The sequence below is a fragment of the Protopterus annectens genome, chromosome 1.part0 (assembly GCF_019279795.1).
Source record: "Protopterus annectens isolate FY-2018-M chromosome 1.part0, PAN1.0, whole genome shotgun sequence".
Classification (NCBI taxonomy): Eukaryota; Metazoa; Chordata; order Ceratodontiformes; family Protopteridae; genus Protopterus; species Protopterus annectens.
This window is the reverse complement of record NC_056725.1, coordinates 1051899956-1051919433: the sequence shown is the minus strand read 5'-3', so window position 1 is coordinate 1051919433 and position 19478 is coordinate 1051899956. Positions and strand designations below refer to the sequence as shown.

Below are 19478 nucleotides of genomic sequence, written 5' to 3'. Positions count from 1 at the left end.
ACAGTTATTAGTTTCTAATTGTTTAAAATGCAGCTTGTTTTAGCATTATTTCATTGTTGACAATTGATAGTACAGGCATTTGCATTTTTATAGGGTTCTTACTGCCGTTTTCGCTCTGAATTTAAACGTCTTGAAAAAGACCGTGCGCAACTAAAGAAGAAAATTGAAGAGCTGAAAAACAGGTAGAATTTTTAAAACACTTTAAATGCTGCAGTGAAAATATTTCCATTTCAAAGTAGTAAGTGTAATTAATGCATGTCCTTTGTATATGTAGTGTGTTCGCTTCTTATTTGAGATTTTCAGTTGTCGTGAGCATGTTTTTTTTTGTTTGTGTTTTTTACTGTGCCATTCTGATATACTTAAAGTATCTTGCATGTTGTCAGATTAAAATAAGTCGGTTGTGGTGCATTTGACTTTTGAACTACTGGATGTGTCCTTTTTTCCTGTATGATATATATGATTACGGTATCATGTGCTGTATTAGTCTAATAAATCACCATTTTGTGTTTAATTTTTGGAATGCTTAACATTTCACTATTAAAATTTCATATGTTTGCGACATTAAAGTGTTTTACTAATAGTGATACTTCTGAAGACATTAGAATAATACAGTTAGTATGCATATAACAAGTGAGGTCCACTGCTGTTGAAAATGCCTACAGGGGAAATGAAAGTGTGCAAGAGTAAAACTGAAAGTAGTGTAAACTGATGCACCAAGATGGAGTGCGTATTTATAATAAATAACTAAATAAATGTGATAACTTAGCCATAGTGTATCCAGTATGATGTCAAGAAGATGCAACACAGACCTTTATATACTAGGTGTAGCTGCGGTAGCGTTGTCGCCTCACAGTTAGACGTTGCCCGTTCAATTCTCAGTTAGAGCGTCTTCTGTGTGGCGACATGCGTGAATGGGCGTTCCTTCGTTGAAGGTTGTGCGTTAGGCCCGGCAAGCCAGCACGTAAAACTCTACTGCCAATCATTAGCGGACCGGAGTTCCGCTGTGGCGACCCCTAACCGGGAAAAGCCGAAAAATGCACAAAAAAAAGAACAAAATGCATTGCATTTATTAAAAATTATAAGCTACACAAAGTAAGAGTCATTTTCAAGAAGATACAAGAATATACATTTCTGTTTTGCAAAAACTGCACCTTATTGGAGTGATGAATGAAAAAAATTGGAAATGTCTGTGGGTACTGTGGAAATGAGGGAGACATGGAGTCAAAGTGCAGTACTTTGTGGAGAGCACTGATAGCAGGTATCAGAATGTAATAGTGTGACAAAATTTGTGTAAAGCACTGAAATTTTAAGTCCCTCTGTACTTCACTGACATATTCCGATCACAAGAATAAAACACATGGTTCAGAAGTTGCTGATCTTTGTGCAGGAATGTTAAAGTGCTTGTTCAAACTGTTTTTTGAAAAATGTAGAGAAACAACCAAATATGTTGGATTGATTTTCATGTGTGAAGCTTGCCGTGGTTAACTGTACTCATAGCATGCTCCCACAGAAACCTCTGTGTGTTCATATAGGCCCTATCATTTTTTTTTCCAGGAATGTTATGTGTAGTAGTTTCTAACAGGTTCCTGTTTCAAGTTAAAGAAAATGTTGTCAACTTCATTATGAGCTAAGCAAGTTTACAGTGAAAAGCAACCAGAACAGATTAATTGCAGAAATAGAGTCTGATGCAAGTGGTGATGGTTTCCAAAACTTTACACATTTATTTATGGGGCTAGGCTGTTTTCCAGAAGAATACCATGTCAGAATATCTCTTGGTGCAGTAACAATAGGCCATGTGTCTGTTCAAGTATGTGACCATTAAGAACAGAATAGAGTAGCAGCTTGAAATGGAGAACTTTGGTGATATTAGATTGACAGAGGCTACTGAATACAGCTGTAAAGCAAGATAACTTAAAACCAGATTTATACCCCCAAGATTTGAGCAAACTGATTCAGAGAGCGCACTGTGCATTGCTGGCAGTTGGTTTGGGCACCAAGCCCTTCAGAGGTTTCCTGCTGTTGGAGAGCACTTCTCTGCAGGCATTTGAGTGTCGACAGTCAGCTTGTCCTGTTCCTTTGCTGGACAAATAAGTTCCCTATGGGAAAAACCTTCCAGATAAAATATTTGTTTTAATATACTTTCCTACTTAGGAAGGTTATTTTTTTGGCTAGGAATTAGTGTTTTAACAGACTGTCACAAGACTTAACTGTACTTATAAAAGAAGCAAACCTATTTCCTGTCAGTTTAAAAATTGTTTAAAGTTTTTGAAAACCATGTTTCTTTGGAAAATTGTATTTATTTTACTTTTTTTGGGGGGGGGGGGGGCTGGCAACATTTTTTGTAAAGTGCTTTTTACTGTGTTTTTGTGAGACAAAATGCGACTCTTAACAACTCTAAATTTTTCGGCTTGTGATGCTTGTTTTCCCCAGGAAAGAGGAACCATTTTTGGCTTGACCATGGAACAAACTACTGGTCTCAAGAACTGAATTCTTCTAGCCACAAAAAAGAAAAAGTTAAGCAAACAGCCTTTGCCTCCACAACAGGTTCAGTTTGCCTCATCCAGAAGTGGGTGACTCTGTTATGGACAAAGCTGGTTCCTCAGAGCACTCCTCTTTTACCCTAGATCCTTCTGATCTAGCACCTTACAGTCACTGTGGACCACAGGTTAACCAAGTCCTTTGTGGCTGTTTGAATGCACTCAGTGGGCAAGCTCTTGGTCCTGGGTTTGGGAACAGGGAAGGCTTCCCAGTTTTCTCAGAATATTGTGTCCATCCCTTTGGAATCTGTGCTGCCATTAACAACACTGTTGGCTGCATTTTTCCTGTCAAAAAAAAAAAAGAAAGCTAATCATGTATCTCCTCCTCCTCAAATTTCCTTATATAGGGGAAGTTTACTGGGTCTGGCTTGGGGTTCAGTTCAGGCTGTTGATCCTTCTTATAAGTTTTTTTTGTGGTAAAAGAAAGAAGGTTGCTTCTTTTCCTGAGGAGATTCAAGATTCTGAATGTGGACAGGAAGTTGAAGGGACAGATGTAGTGTTTTCTTAGATTTCTGATTGAAACTCAGAGGAGAGCTCACTTTCTGATTCTCCCTGTGGGTGTTCTCTCTGTCTGAAACTATTTCCAGAATGTGTGTTTTCAGTTGGAGAAACTGAAGTCCCTCAGTCCCTCAGAAAATACTATGAGTTGTTACAGAATTTCCAGAACCTTCACCTCTTCCTTCAGTACTGTCACCTTTGGAGAATGTGTATGCCACTACCCGCAGTTTTCTTGACTGTCAACTTGCTACTCCAAAAAGAGAGCCAGAATATATATAAAAGTTCCTCAATCTTTTAATTTTTTTATACACTTATCCCAAACCTGATCCAGCAGCTATAGCTTTAATTAAACTTACTGGTGCTAAACATTTGGTTAATTCCAATCCTACTCTTTTGACAAGGAAGGGAAAGTTATTGCTAAGTCTGGGGAAAAAGTAATAGCCTTTATTTTCAGAATTTTTGAATATTCAGGCTCATGTTAATGTTTAATGTTCAACAAACACACTGCCTTAGTGGTATTCAAGTAGTAGTGCCATGCTATTTACTCTCATCTGGCAGTCAACCAAAACTCAGAGTCCCTCCAACTGCTTCTCTTTGTGCGTGATGGATACCCTTCAAAGTCGGGGACATTTACAGACCCATAAACAGGAGCCTTTCAGTCTTTTTGTGCCACAGTAAGAAAATGATATCTTGGAAGACTGCTCCTTATTCTGGCTCTCTTCAGCTGCTGAGCTCAAGTAAGAAACCCGTTTGGACTTTTATTTCTTCCCTTTGCTTTTTCTAGCAGTGCTTGGATTGTGCATTGTGCTGCTTTGACTGTTTCTTTTTCTGATTAGAAATTTGGTATATGCTTGTGCTTAATTGATTGCACAACACAAATCATATACTGTTTTATCTTAAGCTGATTGTTGGTTTCTGGGGATTTTCAACCCTTCAAGTCTGTTTTATGGCCTTTTAATGTTTAGGTGAGTTTTTATACTAAGGCCATTTTACTTAATTTCCTTTCATCACCTCGTTCTTCCAGAGCAGCGAGTTACTTGCACCAGTTTTTTTTTCCTCCGTTGATTAAAAGCTGTATTTGGATGTTTTGCTGATATTTCAGTTTATTTCTTTAGCATTATGATTATTTGATGTGATTGAAGAGCATTACAGCATTTTAAACATTTTTTTCATTTAAATTGTAGTTTTGGCTCCATTTTGTATGCTAAACATTTCTGACAAGATTTTTCATAAGTTTATGCTTTATTTCTTTTTTTAAGCAAGAAATATTAAATAATCACTTATGATATAGGCAGTCACACATTTATATAAATGAAAACAAACCATATTGACATAATCTTAGTTGCAAGCATTATACGTCACAAACCATGTTGACATGATTTTAGTTACAGACAATATACATCACTTATAATCTACCTTATTATTGTCATTCTAACATTACATAGCTCATTTAAATCCTGCCTTCTTTGAAACCTCATTCCTCCCCTGTATGTATTGTTTCCACATTTTCTATGAAATTTGCTCCTGCACTTTTCTAAAAATCCCAGTTCCTGTTGTTTTAACTGTTACTATATTCACTACTTCTAGTACTGTTAGTTTTGACTTTAATTTCCATTTTCTAGTAATTGCTTTTCTGTCAGCCACCATAATTAGACTCAGCTAGGCCTCACAATGTCTAGGCAATTGGTGGTGCTGCAGTAGTGTTGTCACCTCACAGTAAGATTCTGTCCGGTTCGATTCTCAGCTAAAGCGTCTTCTGCGTGGAGACGTGCATGAATGGGTGTACCTTCGTTGAAGGTTGTGCGTCAGGGCTGGTAACTCTGCACGTAAAAATCAACTACCAATCATTAGCGGACCAGAGTTCCGCTGTGGCAACCCCTAACCGGGAAAAGCCGAAAGACACAAGAACAACATCATAGCTCAGAATAATCATTTCCCTAGATACACCAATTTGGTCACCCAGCACCTCTGATAGAGTAGTCTGCAGGGAGTTTATGCTTCATTTCTTGTCTAATACTGTTGTATGATGTTTCTATTCCTTTGGGGTTGAAATTAGCATTTTTTTTGTTTTACAAAAATTGGGAAACTTTTGTGGATGTATTTGTGCTTTGAACTGTGCTACTAAAACTACTGCCATTTTATTCACTGCAGTGTTCAGAATAATACCCTTGCAAAAACAAACTTCAGTTTTCTATATAGAGGGCGAATAGTGGACTTTGAGCACTTTTACAAGCTGATCATGCAGTCATTGTTTGGTATTCCTCTGACTAGTTTTTGTTTCAGTATTTGATGGACTCTGATATTGGCTCCTCACCACCACCTCCACTGTCTACACCTTACATAAAAGGCAATCAAGAAATATGCCTCACCCTTCAACTTGTGACTCCACTGTAGCCTTTGGCAGGCATATTCAGATCCCTTGCCTTCTTTTACCGCCAGGTCCCCTGGTGTGGTGACTGTACAACAACTGTGTATGAGAGAAGGGTGAGATAGATTCTCTGGAGCTGTACCAGTACCTGGTTTAGGTAGGGAGTATCAAACTCTTGGGTACAGGTGAAGTCTGGTGCAGAATCTGTTGCCAGTATTAAGTTTCTCCCTGGAGATTCTCCCACTAGCGTAGTGCGTGCAAGAAAAAGAAATAGTAGAGACACCATATTACAGGGCCAGCACCTCCAACTGTATTTTCTGCTGAGCTGGTGGCTGTGGCTGTATTCATTATTCGAACCATTGATTACAGGGTGCGTTCCTGGGTTATGGCTAACACTGGCACACCAACCCCAATTTAACCATCTGAGGATCCTGATTTTGAAGGGTATCCAAAATCTGAATTTTCAGAAGTGGCAGAGTCTGATAAGTCAGTTTCCTCTGAGGATGAATAGGTTCAGAAACCCAGGCAAATATTTTCCTTTTTCCTCCAAGTGCTGCTAGATTTAGGGATGTATTCTTTTGGGAGGAATCATTTGCTGCTCCCAATATCAGCAAAGTATATAATCTTTTGAAGGTTGACGCCCCGGATGTGAAGACCTTCCCTCCATTGATCCCAGTACTAGAGGATGTTTTTAAAAACGCTTGCAGTTCTGCTCTGCTGAATGAGTCTCTGCCTAAAAAATGTTTAAGAAATTCAGGGTATGCTCATCTGTGACTGGTCTGCAGAACCTCCTTTTGTGTCCCCAGTGACCTTTGCCAGTAAAAAGACCACGTCTTTATCAAACACCAGTCCCTCAAGATGAACTTGGCTAGTGGCTAGAATCTCAGAGAAAGAAGCTGGCACAGATAAGCACAATATCTTATAGTGTTTAACTTCCAGTGTTTTATGTGGAAGCTTGTGTTGAGTTGTATGTTTAGACTAGTTTGCTGCATTATCTGCTGAGCAGAAGGACTATGTGGAAAAGATTGATCTGATTATGTCAATTTTCATTCATTCCCCAACAGATAGAAGAGATAGTTTTGGATCTGATTCTCAGATCCAACTCTGCCACCTAAAAGCTCTTGAGCTCCTCCTTACCCACAATGCACCAACACCTAACATACGTCAGATCGTCTTGCTGCTTTTGTGAAATAGGCATGGTCATCCATAGCTCTCAAGATACATTCAGTTAAGTGATATTTTTTTTCATCTTTACTTTTTCCTTTTTGTCTTTTTTTCTACACTTATACCAGAGGAAGAGGGGGGAACTCGAATGGAAGATGCCACCCACTTGGCAGAGATGGACTACAAAACCAAGGGTCTGGAGATTCCTTCTCTGACAGACCCTATCAGCGCTCCTGAAAGTAGACTCAATTGTTCCCCACAGGAGGCAATCGGGGGTCGTCTATCCCTGCACCAAAGAGCTTGGCTATAGATATCACAAAAAATACCTGGGTGCAGAGGATCATTTCATGAAAATTTACTAATGTTCCACCCAGTCAGAGGAAAGCAGCAACTCTAGAAATACAAAAGCTGCTAGAAAAGAGAGTCATTCAAGAGGTTCCACCAGACCAGAAAGAATCCGGAACGTACTCCAGATTATTTTTAGTGCCAAGGAAAACGGGGAACAGGAGACCAATTTTGGATCTCAGCAACTTGGACCAAGTTAGTTTGACACCCACAGTCTTGGATGGTCACGGTTCACTCCATTTTGTCCTTTTTGGGCAAAGACGACTGAATGTGCTGATAGAACTTCAAGATGTGTGCTATCACATAAAAATGAATAGACAGTCCAGAAGGTACTTGTGCTTCTGGCTGAGAGCCAGTCCTTACCAGTTCCGAGACCTGCCTTTGGTCTCACCACAGCCCCCAGGGTGTTCACCAAATGCATGGTAGTGGTAGCAGTTCACTTGAGGCTGCAGGGATTCTGGGTGCTTCCCTGTCTAGACGACTGGCTCATTACTGCCCCGATCAGGCATTATCTGATAAGAGTGAACTTGCTCCCTTTTAGGAAATACCATAAATTACAACAAATCTCAGTTAGAACATTCTCAAATACTGGAGTTTATAGGAACAGTTTTTAGTACAATATCAGTAACCGCTTCTCTTCCTCTAGCGAGAGTGCAAACTATCAGATTTCAGGTCAGAAAAATAGTTGAGAGTACCAAAATTCTGGCTCACTTTATTAATCATGCCTTGGGGCCAATGTCATCTGCCATAATCTTAGTTTCCCTAGCAAGATTTCATATGAGAATTCTTCAGTGGATTGCATTGCATTGATCGATTCTTTATCAACAAATTTCAGTCCTAATAAGAAACACTAAGGTATGAAAGAATTGCCTTTCGTGGTGGATTCGATCATATCTGGCTTTACAAGGCTGTCTTTTCATTCTCCCACAACCCAAGGCCATAGTGACCATGGACGCAACCCAGTTTGTCGGGGGGGGGGGCACTTCCTGGGGAAAACCGTCCAAGGTACTTGGTCCCCCAACGAGGCCAACACGCATAGCAACGTCCTGGAAATGAGAGCAGTGCTATTAGTGTTGCAGGCCTTCCAAGACTCTCCCCTTTTGGAACAATTGCGAGTCAGAAAATGTGTCCGTAGTTGGTACAACAGCAGATAGGGAGGAACCAGGTCTTACCTCTTGTCAAGAAGCCCTCAGACTCTCATCCAATTGCTTTCTGATAGCAACACACATTCTGAGAAATCAAACGTGACAGCAGCAAATTGAGCAGATCTATTTTACTTCCTCACGAGTGGTTTCTCATTATGAAAGTGACAGAAATGATTTTTCATCAATGGGGCTAGCCTTGCTGCAGTGTTTTTGCTTCTCCCCTAAGTAACAAGTGCAGTAACTTCTTTGCCCTGATCCCCCCTCTGGGGGAATCACTGAAGGGTGCTCTGCCCCATGATTGGCTACCTGGTCTTCTCTGTGCTTATCCTCCAACTACCTTGATCCCCAAATTTCTATAGAAACTGCCAGTTTGAAGAGCAAAATCATGCACATTGCACCTTTCTGGCCTCTATAGATTTGGTTACCTGTTCTTTGGCCTCATCTACTTTACCCACTTTAGATTCTGGAGCCGACAGGTATGATTCATCCGGATATTTTAAACCTAAAGCTGACAACGTGGTTTTTCCACTTCCATTTATAACCAGACAACCTGTGCTCTCATTCCTTGCCCATCATATACTTTTATCTTCCCATAAAGCTTCTACAAGGAAACTTAACAGAAGTAAATGGAAGAAATTTGTGTTTTGTGCCCATCAGAAACATACTGACCCTTTTTCAACCCCTGTGCAAAGTGTCCTCAAGTTTTTGGTGACAGTTTTCAACAAAGGAGCTACATCCTCAGCCATTAGAGTTCAGTTGGCAGCAATCTCTAACTTCCACGTTGGATTTGAAAATTCTTCCCTTTCTTCATCTAAGCTTTGTAAGGGCTTCTTGAGAGGCACTCTTCTGTTGAGACCCTACTCCACAATGGGGCTTGAATTTAGTGCTGCAGCCTTAATTTATTCCCCTTTGAACCAGCAACAAAATGTGATCTTAAATTCCTGACCTGGAAAACTATTTTTCTCATGGCCATTACCTCCGCCAGAAGAATTTCTGAACTTCAAGCATCGTCCTCTAAACCTCTCTACTTGATTTTTGATAGGGATAGAGTAACACTGCAAAGCAATCCTTCCTTCCTTCCTAAGGTGGTATTGGAATCCACCATCAACAAATCCATTAATCTTCCTGTCTTCTTTCCAAAATCTGAAAACAAAGGAGTACATGTTACCTTGTTAGAGGCTCGTAGACTATTACGTTTTTACTAACATAGAAAAAAAGAAATTAGAAAATTGGATCAGCTATTTATCTCTTTTGTGGACTGCAAAATAGTTAAATCAGTTAGAAAAATAACTTTGGCAATATGGCTTTTGCTGACTGTATATCCTTTGTCTGCAATAAATTGGGTATCTCATTGCCCAAATGTTTGAGTTCGCTCATCTAGATGCATGGCAATGTCTTCAGTATTTGTATCTAGGCATTCCATGGACAACATATGTGCAGCTGCAGCTTGGGCTAATCCTCATACCTTTATTACTCATTACAAACTAGATCTGGTCTCAAGGGGAATAACTGCTTTTAGTTCAGCTGTGCTCAGGAATATCCTTTCTTAGAGTCCACCCAAGGTTTCAGGTAGCTGGGGACTCAGTCCCATCTATTGAGGAATTAATGAAAATTGACATAATCAGATAAAGAAGTTATGTACTTAGCATAATGTTCCATCTGTGTTGTCCATTTTCATTCTTTAACTCCCCTGCTGACCATCCCCCATTTTTTGTCATTATGGACTTTTGGAAGAATGAGAGTTTGTAAGGACACCACTGTGCCTTATGTTGAACTCCAGATAATAGCTTCTACTTTCAGGACCTCAAAACTCTACCATACACAGATAGGCTAAAAGCCCTTTCCCTCTACTCTGTTTCATACAGACTCCTCAGAGGTGACCTCTGTCTGGCATACAAGGCGATCTCGAGCCCCGCCTTGATGGGACTGCTACATATCCGCAAGTCAAGCTCCACTTGAGTAACCTGCACATGCTGCATCAACCTGGTCTGTGACATCAGTAGGACTTGTTGGCGGGACAGATTTGTTTCCCAGAGACTCCCCCCATCTGTGGAATAGACTCCCTCTCCACATCAAGCAGAATACCTTTTTTACCACTTTTTAAGCTCAACCTGGGTAACTGGATGGGAAATACAAAATACATCCCTGACATTTCACCCGTGTCCCTGCTGGACAGGGGCATCGGTTGCTGATTTGTCTGTACATGGGCTTAAACACTTGGCTAGGCTTATAAGTGCCTCAGGGCCAATAGCCTAGTAACTTCCTATGATCCTGTGAATATATTAATATTTCTTATCTCAGATCTTGTTTTCTAGATGACATAAAGTACATTAGGGATTGGTGCATTGTGAATAGGGAGGAGCTTGAGAGCTTTTAGGTGGCCATGAGCTGTAGTAATGGCAGAGTCAGATCGAGGATCAGATCCGAGCCCATCTGTTGAGGAAGAATGTAGTGCTAAGGGAGCTGTACTTGGCTGCACAACCAAAACTTTATCGAGCTAAAGAATGAGATTATCAATGCTTTATTTGATTCCGATTGTGTACAGGCACCTAATCCTATCCTAAAACACTGGAATGACAGAGGTAAACTGATGCAAGGTGTGTCTAAAATGTTCCATATCTCCAAGATTCCCCCAGTAAGCAGGATCATATTTGGCAGCTCAGCAAACGGAAGTCCTAGCTAAACAAAAAACAAGGCATCAAAAGGCAAGGATTGGACAAGAACTTTACTAAACCAAAAAAGGGTCCCCCCCCCAAAAAAAAAAGATAATCTCCCCTTCCAACCTTTGACTATGCTGAGGCTCGTCTCCTGTCATTTCCAGGTTCCTTGTCATGAAAGTTAGTTCTCAACAAGGCGGCCTGCCTGTGAGTGGTTTCTGACAAATGGGTGCTCAGCATCATGAGTAGGGGTTACAAGTGGCAGTGGAAGGAATATCCATTGCCGACTGGACTAGTCTTTGTTATTTCCTCCTGTTTGCCAGCATATGCTGGATTTGGGGGGGGGGGGGGGTAGACAGAGCAGGTCCCTCCTTCAGAGAGAAGGAAAGGTTTCTACATCAGAATTTTCTTGGTCCCAAAAAAGAGCTGCTGTGTATAATGGTGTTGGACTGGTGCTTTCTGCATACTTTTTTCAAGGTCCCTAAGTTAGAGACACTCACCCTGCAGACAGTGCTTCCTCTTATGCTGGACCACTGCTTCATGGTGATCCTAGACTTGAAAGATGTGTATCATCATGTCCGTATTGCTCATTTCTTCAGGAGGTAGGAGTTTTGTTGTGTGGTTCACACTATCAAGTGTCCTTCCATATCACTGTTGCAGTAATTTTTACAAAAGGGGATCCCACACAGGGGTAGCCCAACGTCCAGCCAATATACCATAGCATTATATTTTATAGGAATTGTACATCACATATATGCTGTATTCTGGAGTAGAGCATAAAGGTGATGTATGGACATGCATACTTCAGAACTTCTGTGCTGCCAGTCCGAACTTCATCACTCATTAACAGTCTGAACACTCCTCCTCCTCCTGTACTGGTTACCCAGCCATGTTCCAGAGAAGTGCCCCGTTGGGAGGTTTTCTCATCTATTTTTACTTTTAATTTTATTTTTTGTCAATTTACGTGTCATTCAGAAAAGAGGTGTGTCAGTCTGGGAGTCGTATTCCCTGTAAGGATCATCACGAGCAGTGTCTTTTCTGTTTGGGTATTCTCATGATCATACACAGTGTTCTATCTGCCGAGTGTTAGTCACCAAGATGCTATGTAGTCATCTTTCCTCCTTATCATCAGAGTCTTAAATATTTGGTGCAGGGTGCTATGCTGGAATTTTCCCAACATGAAGGTCAGCCGTCTGCCAAGAAAAAGGCCAAAAAACTTGGGTCTGATTCAGCTGCTGTCTCGCCTCTCCCAGATGTCTGTCTCAACGATGGGGAAGCCCCAAAGGATCATCCATTTGTTGTATCTGATTTCTCTGCCATGACCCTGTCAAAGGGCCGGCATGAATCCAACTTATTGGACATCCTCTGAGGCTCTGCTAACATCTGCTTAGGACATTGAGGGGGAATTATTTCTGAGGGATTGAAGGACAGTACTGCAAACCTTTGTTCAGGAGGAGATTCCCATTAGGTTGGTTGAGTGTAAGCAATGGTCTGAACTGCCTAAGGTTTTTAAGGCGGACATTTCCCAGAAGAAAAAAAAAACAGAAAACTAAATATATTTCCCCAGCTGCTAAAGATCCACAGTGTGAATGGCAGGATTTTATCTAACGGCTATTTAATGCCTTAATGGCCTTAAAGCCTCCTCAAGGAATTTCTGTGCCTGCTTCTCCTTGGTCTTCTCCTCCCCTTAAGAGGCCAAGAGAGCAGGAATCCTCTGAAAATGATTTGGATTCTGGGGAAGAGTCTTTGGCATCCTCCTGTCAAATCCCTTCTCCCTTCGATTATGGATTTGAGAAGTTTTTTCAGTCCAGATTCCCTCTTGGAGGAAGTATTTTTCAGGGGCACTATTTTTCATACGATGGAATATTTCAAATGAGACTGTGTTTTGATTTCTAATATTCAAAAGAGGTATTATGAACTCCTCCAAATGTAATCTCCTACGTCCTTAACTGTACCTGCTGTCTTGGCTACCCTTGTAGATACATTTTCAGATGCCTGTGTGGCCCCTGACTCTCAACCTTTTTGGGCTATCAATTACCAATAAAGTAGAACAAAAATAGATTCCAAGAAGCAGGTGACATGGTCCAATTGGTGTAAAAGCAGGTTTAATGTACCACACTAAAAAAACAGGTTGAGCGCTTTTTTCTACTGACCGTAGATTTCATCAGAACACTCATCATAATTTACAAACCCTTATATACTTTGTATTTTCCCACCCTTGACAATCAATTATTCATTTAATCAATTAACATAGAAATTCTAAAATAATACTTTGTATAAATAAATATTTTATAAAAAAACAACGTGCTTACATAATGAATATATTATTAAAACATAATTAATACATAAACATCCTATTCAAATAAATGATTCATTAGATTACATTCTATCCTGTCTGTAAGTGTGTTCAATAATAATTTAAAAAAAAAAAAAAACTCCTGTATTTCCAAGAATCCCTATATTCTCACTGTGTGTACCTGTACTTGTTTGTTCACCTATCCAGCTTTCGTAAAATGATTACTAATTTATAAAATCTTGATGTATACCGTGAAATATGTTAAACTCTAATAAGAGGTTTAGTAGGTATGTGTTCATTAATTCCTGGGGCGCTGGCAGCATTTATTTATGTATACCTTGAAATATGTTAAACTTTATTAAGAGGTTTAGTAGGTATGTGTTCATTAATTCCTGGGGCGCTGGCAGCATTTAATCTTATCTGCCATTTCATTTCCTTCTCTCCCAGTATAGCCTTAATATTACCACCTCTAGGGTCACCTTTGACAACTTCCAGTATTGCAAACTTGAAGGATTCACATCCAGTACTTTCTTCTAAATGCCTATATAGTGCATTATTCCTGTCCTTCTTTTTTTATACAATAGAAGTGGTCATAAATCCGGTTTCTCAATCTTCTATCCATTTTCCCCACATAATAACTGGGGCATGATGTACACTTCCCTAAATAAATGACATGCTGTGTCTGGCAATTCCCCCTTCTAAAATATATTCTACTCTTGATATTATTCTATAGGCACAGCTGTTTGTCTTCCATAATATAATGACATTGATTACAATGTCCACATCTTGTAGTTCCCTTGAAATTCTTATTTGCTATGTCTCTCTTACTAGATGTCTTAAATTCTATCATCATCTTAATATTCGTCCCTGTTTTGTATAATTTTCACAATCTAGCTTACGGGGGACCTGGTAATAATAGTTTAAAGAAAAAAAGTAATTTTACCCCCCCTGATGCACAATACCTTAATTACATTTGATAAGGTAGTAACTTAGAAAATATATGAATTGTACAACAAGACACAAAAAGTTAAGGTCAATACAAACTGGAGCAGAGATGAAGACAGGGCTTTGTCAACTTTGTGATACTAACAGCGTCTGGATAATGACACCGGATAAGGGAGGGGGAATAGTATGGTATGACTTGGATGATTATACTCAGAAAATATTTGATGTTGTTGTTGTTGTATCTTTTGGCTTTTCCCGGTTAGGGGTCGCCACAGCGGAACTCTGGTCCGCTAATGTTTGGCAGTAGATTTTTACGTACCGACTTGCCAGGCGCACAACCTTCAACGAAGGTACGCCCATTCACGCATGTCTCCACACAGAAGACGCTTTTGCCGAGAATCGAACAGGACAACGTCTTACTGTGAGGCGACAACGCTACCGCAGCACCACCACCGCAGAAAATATTTGATTTACTCAATAAATCTGAACAATATGAGACATCATCCTTAAATCAAGTCAACATAGCACATAGAAGGATAGACCCGTATCTAGAGGAATTCCTATTAGATGAACGTATAGATACAGATCTATACAGATTTTTGAAAGTGGATAATCCAGTACTAACAACTATTGTAGGCAAACCGAAAATACACAAGAGTATACACAATCCCCCGTTCAGACCTATCATCTCTGGAAGTAGGAGTAAAACTTTTCCATTCGGAAAAGTCATTGACCAGTGGTTGAAGCATATTTACACCAAAGTCCCACATTTAATAAAAGATTCTTGGGACTTTTTGGGAAGATTTAAAGCAGAATTATGGGAAAATAATTTGATATTTGTAACCATAGATATAACAGATTTATTCTCCTGTATTCCCAAAACTGATGGTATTATGAAATTTACTAATAGTATAAATAAACATTCACAACTCGAGTGGGACAGAATAGAACTTATCACTGAATTTATCAACATAGTACTAGACAACAACTATATATACTTTGAAGGGGAATATTATAAACAATCTCTAGGTGTAGCTATGGGAGCGGCATGTGCCCCCATCTATGCCAATCTTGTATTACTAGCCTGGGAAGAAGAATTCATCCTAGATACCCCTTAGAAGGAATATATAGTTTGTTATGTGAGATTTTTGGATGATATGTTCTTGTTGTGGAAAGGGATGGAAGAATCTGTAACCCAATTCATAAATTATATCAATCACAGTAGCCCTTACTTAAAATTTACATATAACTTAAGTAGGATGGGAATAAACTATTTGGACACATTTATATTTAATGATGGAAATACTTCTCAATCTAGAATCCATAGGAAAGAAACTTTTTGTAATTCATATCTGGAATATACCAGTAACCATCCTTATACTCAGAAAAAAAGTATTTTAAAAGGGCAGTGCATAAGGGCGGCCAGAATGACTACCCTCAAAGAAGACATGATTAAAGAAATTAGGTTCATAGGGGAACTATTTGGAAAAAGAGGATATCCTGAGAAACTAATTAAAGATATCACTGAATATGTAATTAGCGGATGGGGGAAGAAATATGTCCCACTTTTAGGTAAAGTTACTAATATCCAGAACATCACAGACAAGTACAGTGACAATATTGGATTTCAAAGGGCATACATTTTAGAATTTAGTCCATATGTAGGTGAAATTAGAAATATCATTGAACGAAATTGGAATATATTAACAAGTGACACTATGTATGGTAAAATTGGAGAAAAACCTTCTTTTGTATACAAAACAGGGACGAATATTAAGAAGATGATAGAATTTAAGACATCTAGTAAGAGAGACATAGCAAATAAGAATTTCGAGGGAACTACAAGATGTGAACATTGTAATCAATGTTATTATATTATGGAAGACAAACAGCTGTGCCTAGAGAATAATATCAAGAGTAGAATATATTTTAGAAGGGGGAATTGCCAGACACAGCATATCATCTATTTAGGGAAGTGTACATCATGTCCCAGTTATGTGGGGAAAACGGATAGAAGATTGAGAAACCGGATTTATGACCACCTCTATTGTATAAAAAAGGAGGACAGGAATAATGCACTATATAGGCATTTAGAAGAAAGTACTGGATGTGAATCCTTCAAGTTTGCAATACTGGAAGTTGTCAGAAGTGACCCTAGAGGTGGTAATATTAAGGCTATACTGGGAGAGAAGGAAATGAAATGGCAGATAAGATTAAATGCTGCCAGCGCCCCAGGAATTAATGAACATATACCTACTAAACCACTTATTAGAGTTTAACATATTTCACAGTATACATTAAGATTTTATAAATTAGTAATCATTTTAGGAAAGACGGATAGGTGAACAAACAAGCACAAGTACACACACTGAGAATATAGGGATTCTTGGAAATACAGGAGTTTTTTTTTTTTTTTTTTATTGTAATTGAACACACAGGATAGAATGTAATCTAATGAATCATTTATTCGAATAGGATGTTTATGCATTAATTATGTTTTAATAATATATTCATTATGTAAGCACATTGATTTTTATAAAATATTTATTTATACAAAGTATTATTTTAGAATTTCTATGTTAATTGATTAAATAAATAATTGATTGTCAAGGGTGGGAAAATACAAAGTATATAAGGGTTTGTAAATTATGATGAGTGTTCTTATGAAATGTACGGTCAGTAGAAGAAAGCGCTCAACCTGTTTTTTTAGTGTGGTACATTAAACCTGTTTTTACACCAATTGGACCGTGTCACCTGCTTCTTGGAATCTATTTTTGTTCTACTTTATTGGTTATTGTTGGGATTCCTTGGAACTACTATTTGGAGTGAGTTGTTGGGCTATCAATTACCGGACTCATATGACCAGCTATGATCTAATCCTTCTGTCTTAAGCTTCATAGGCTGATTCTGAAGAGAAGGTCTCGACCCTTTCTCTGTTTACTTCTACCTCTGAAGTGTCTCGTCACTGTATTAAATGTAGATGTTAAGTTGTCTATCTCGCCTTCATAATTGCTGGATGGGTTCGGAGCCGACCTCGGCTCCGACTCGGCCACTCTAAAAGCTTGAGAGTTGGTTCCACCGGCTCGTGGCTCCCCTTATATCCCACAATGCTAGGCGGTATTACCTCAGATCTCGTTTGCCGCTACAGCTATCGAGACGTGTTGCTTCACCGGCTTCAGGTTAGTGTAGGAAATAGTTTAAAAAGTTGTTTAAAAACCCTTTAATTTAGTTTTCATACAGTTTCCCCTTACCTTAAAGGTCTTTGATCCCTTTCTTCTAGTTCTTAACCTTTCTTTACCTTAAGAACTTATATGTTCTTCCCTTAGGCCTTCGGGCCCTCCCATCCCCTTGGAGTGTATGTGTTTTCTGTAGGGACTTTAATAATACTAAATAGCTAAATTATTTAGTTTAAGTTTTCTGTTTTTAGTGTATAGTGTAATCGGTGTATTTGTGTTTGTGTGTGGTTACACTTGTTCCTTGATATGTCCAAGGATTCGAAGGTCTCAGGCTTCAAGAAGTGTGACTCGTGCTGTCAGAAAATGTCTCTGACAGACGGTCACACTTCTTGTGTGTACTGCCTGGGACCTTTACACCTGCAGGACTCTTGTGCTGTATGCCATGGCTTCAGCCCTAGAGTCCTGCAGGAAAGAAAGAACAAGCTTATTTTAAGGGGCTTGCTTAAGCCTGAGGGTCCCCCGACTGCTTCTTCGGGTAAACCCTCTAAGGCTCCTAGGTCTTCGACTCCAGCTACTGAGTCGATGCCTAAGACATCGAAGTCTACTACAACATCGGCTCCGGCTGGAGCCGATGAGACTCGAACTGCTACTTCTGTGGTTCCCTCGGCTCCGGCTGGAGCCGAGGCATTGGAAATTTCTGAGTCTGCTCCGATCAGACCATCGGAACCGACATCTAGAAAGAGGTCCAGGTCACCGTCCCTTGGCTCCGTTCATTCGGCTCCAGCATCTCCCTTGCTGTCTGAACGGAGCCATAGATCTCACTCCTCTAGATCATCGAGGCTTTCTGATCATGACCTTCAGAGGGTAGTGAGTCGACTTCTTAAGTCCGAGGCACTGGCCCAAATGCTTCAGAGCCCGACTCATCAGTCGATGCTTAACCCTATCCCTCAAAATGTTCTTCCTCCGACTCCTTTGAGCTCGGAGCCGGGGCGTTTCGGAACCGAGACTGTGGTAGCGTCGGGACTGATACAATTGTCTTCGGTTCCGTCGTCGGCTCCGATTTCTTCCTTGGAAGAATCTCGGCGCTGGACTTCCCTCGTCGGCTCCGAGGGGGTGAGTGGCATCGGACCCTTGTCCGACCCCGCTCTCCCTCTCGGCGCTTCGGCGCTGGTGAGTTCGGCTCCGACATCGGCCTCGGAGCCATCGCTGTCGGTGCCGAGGGAGGTTTTCAGCTTTTCGGAGCGGGGACCTTTGGCTCTGCCTGACAGAGGTGCCTTCGAGGTCATGCGGAGTGTGTTGGAACCCGGTTCAACACCACAGTCGGCTCCGTCCCTCCCTCTTCGGTGCCTCAGGTTATGTCTGCTCACTCCCTCATCCCAGACCGCAGAGAGTCAGCTCCTCAAGAATCCCCTGTGGGGATCTCATCCTCTTCCGAGGCCTCTCCTGAATTGGCAGGGGAGCCCCCTAGGAAGAGAAAGTGCAAGAGGAAGCACATAGACTCACCTGAGTCTGTCACCTCTGACACTGATTTAGAGGATTCCGAGGGTTCCCCCCGTTCCCCTTCTGAAGATGTCTCTTTTGCGGACATTCTAGAGATCCTGAAACAGAGGGGAAATTGGCCAGCCCTTAACCCCTCGGAGGATGAATCTGTGTATCTTGAGGCGTTTGGCTCTCGCCCTTCCACCTCCTGGGTGTCCCCCCGTTTGACCCCCTCATGCAGGTGGTAGCTAAAAGGCTTGGACGGCTCCTGACTCTGTGGACCCCACCCCAGGAGACCTTCAAAGTTTATCACAGCACCAGCAGATAAGCAATTTCTGACTAAGGGAGTTTCTGTGGATGCTATGGTGGTAGCTGCCACCACTAAGAAGGAGCTAGCTGATCCTTCGGTGCCTGTCCATCCTCCTAACAAGGAATCTAGGTCTATGGACAGGTACGGGAAGCGGATGTTTTCGTCAGCGACCTTTGCTATGCGTTCGCTGAACTACCTCTGTCATTTCACTAGTCTTCAAAGAGACTTGATCAAGGAAGCGAGTGAGATGTTAAAGGATCCTACAGCTGCGGGTTTTCAGGACAAGATGAACGCTCAGCTGGCTACCCTAAATTCTATAGCTAACTCCTCCATGCGCCTCCTCCATGCGCCAGAGCCGCAGGGACAGGTGTGGCCTTACGCCGGCATGCCTGGATGCGGCTATGCAATTTTGCGGACCCCTTTAAAACGTCGTTCACTAATTCCCCATTTGATGGATCATCCCTCTTTGGTCCTCAAGTGAAAGAAACCTTGACGAGGTGCGAGACGGATGGCAAAACTCTTTCTGCCGTCGGAGTCCGTTTTTCTACTACTTCTAGG

General features: G+C 40.7%; 1 protein-coding gene across 1 annotated transcript in view; it reads left to right on the top strand.

The window, feature by feature from the left end:
- SMC6 (structural maintenance of chromosomes 6) overlaps window positions 1-19478 on the top strand; it is a 1850548-nt gene that overhangs the window by 559587 nt on the left and 1271483 nt on the right. Inside the window, exon 12 of the mRNA XM_044068538.1 lies at window positions 94-182. Coding sequence (XP_043924473.1) covers window positions 94-182 — 89 coding nt within the window. The remainder of the gene's footprint in view (window positions 1-93; window positions 183-19478) is intronic.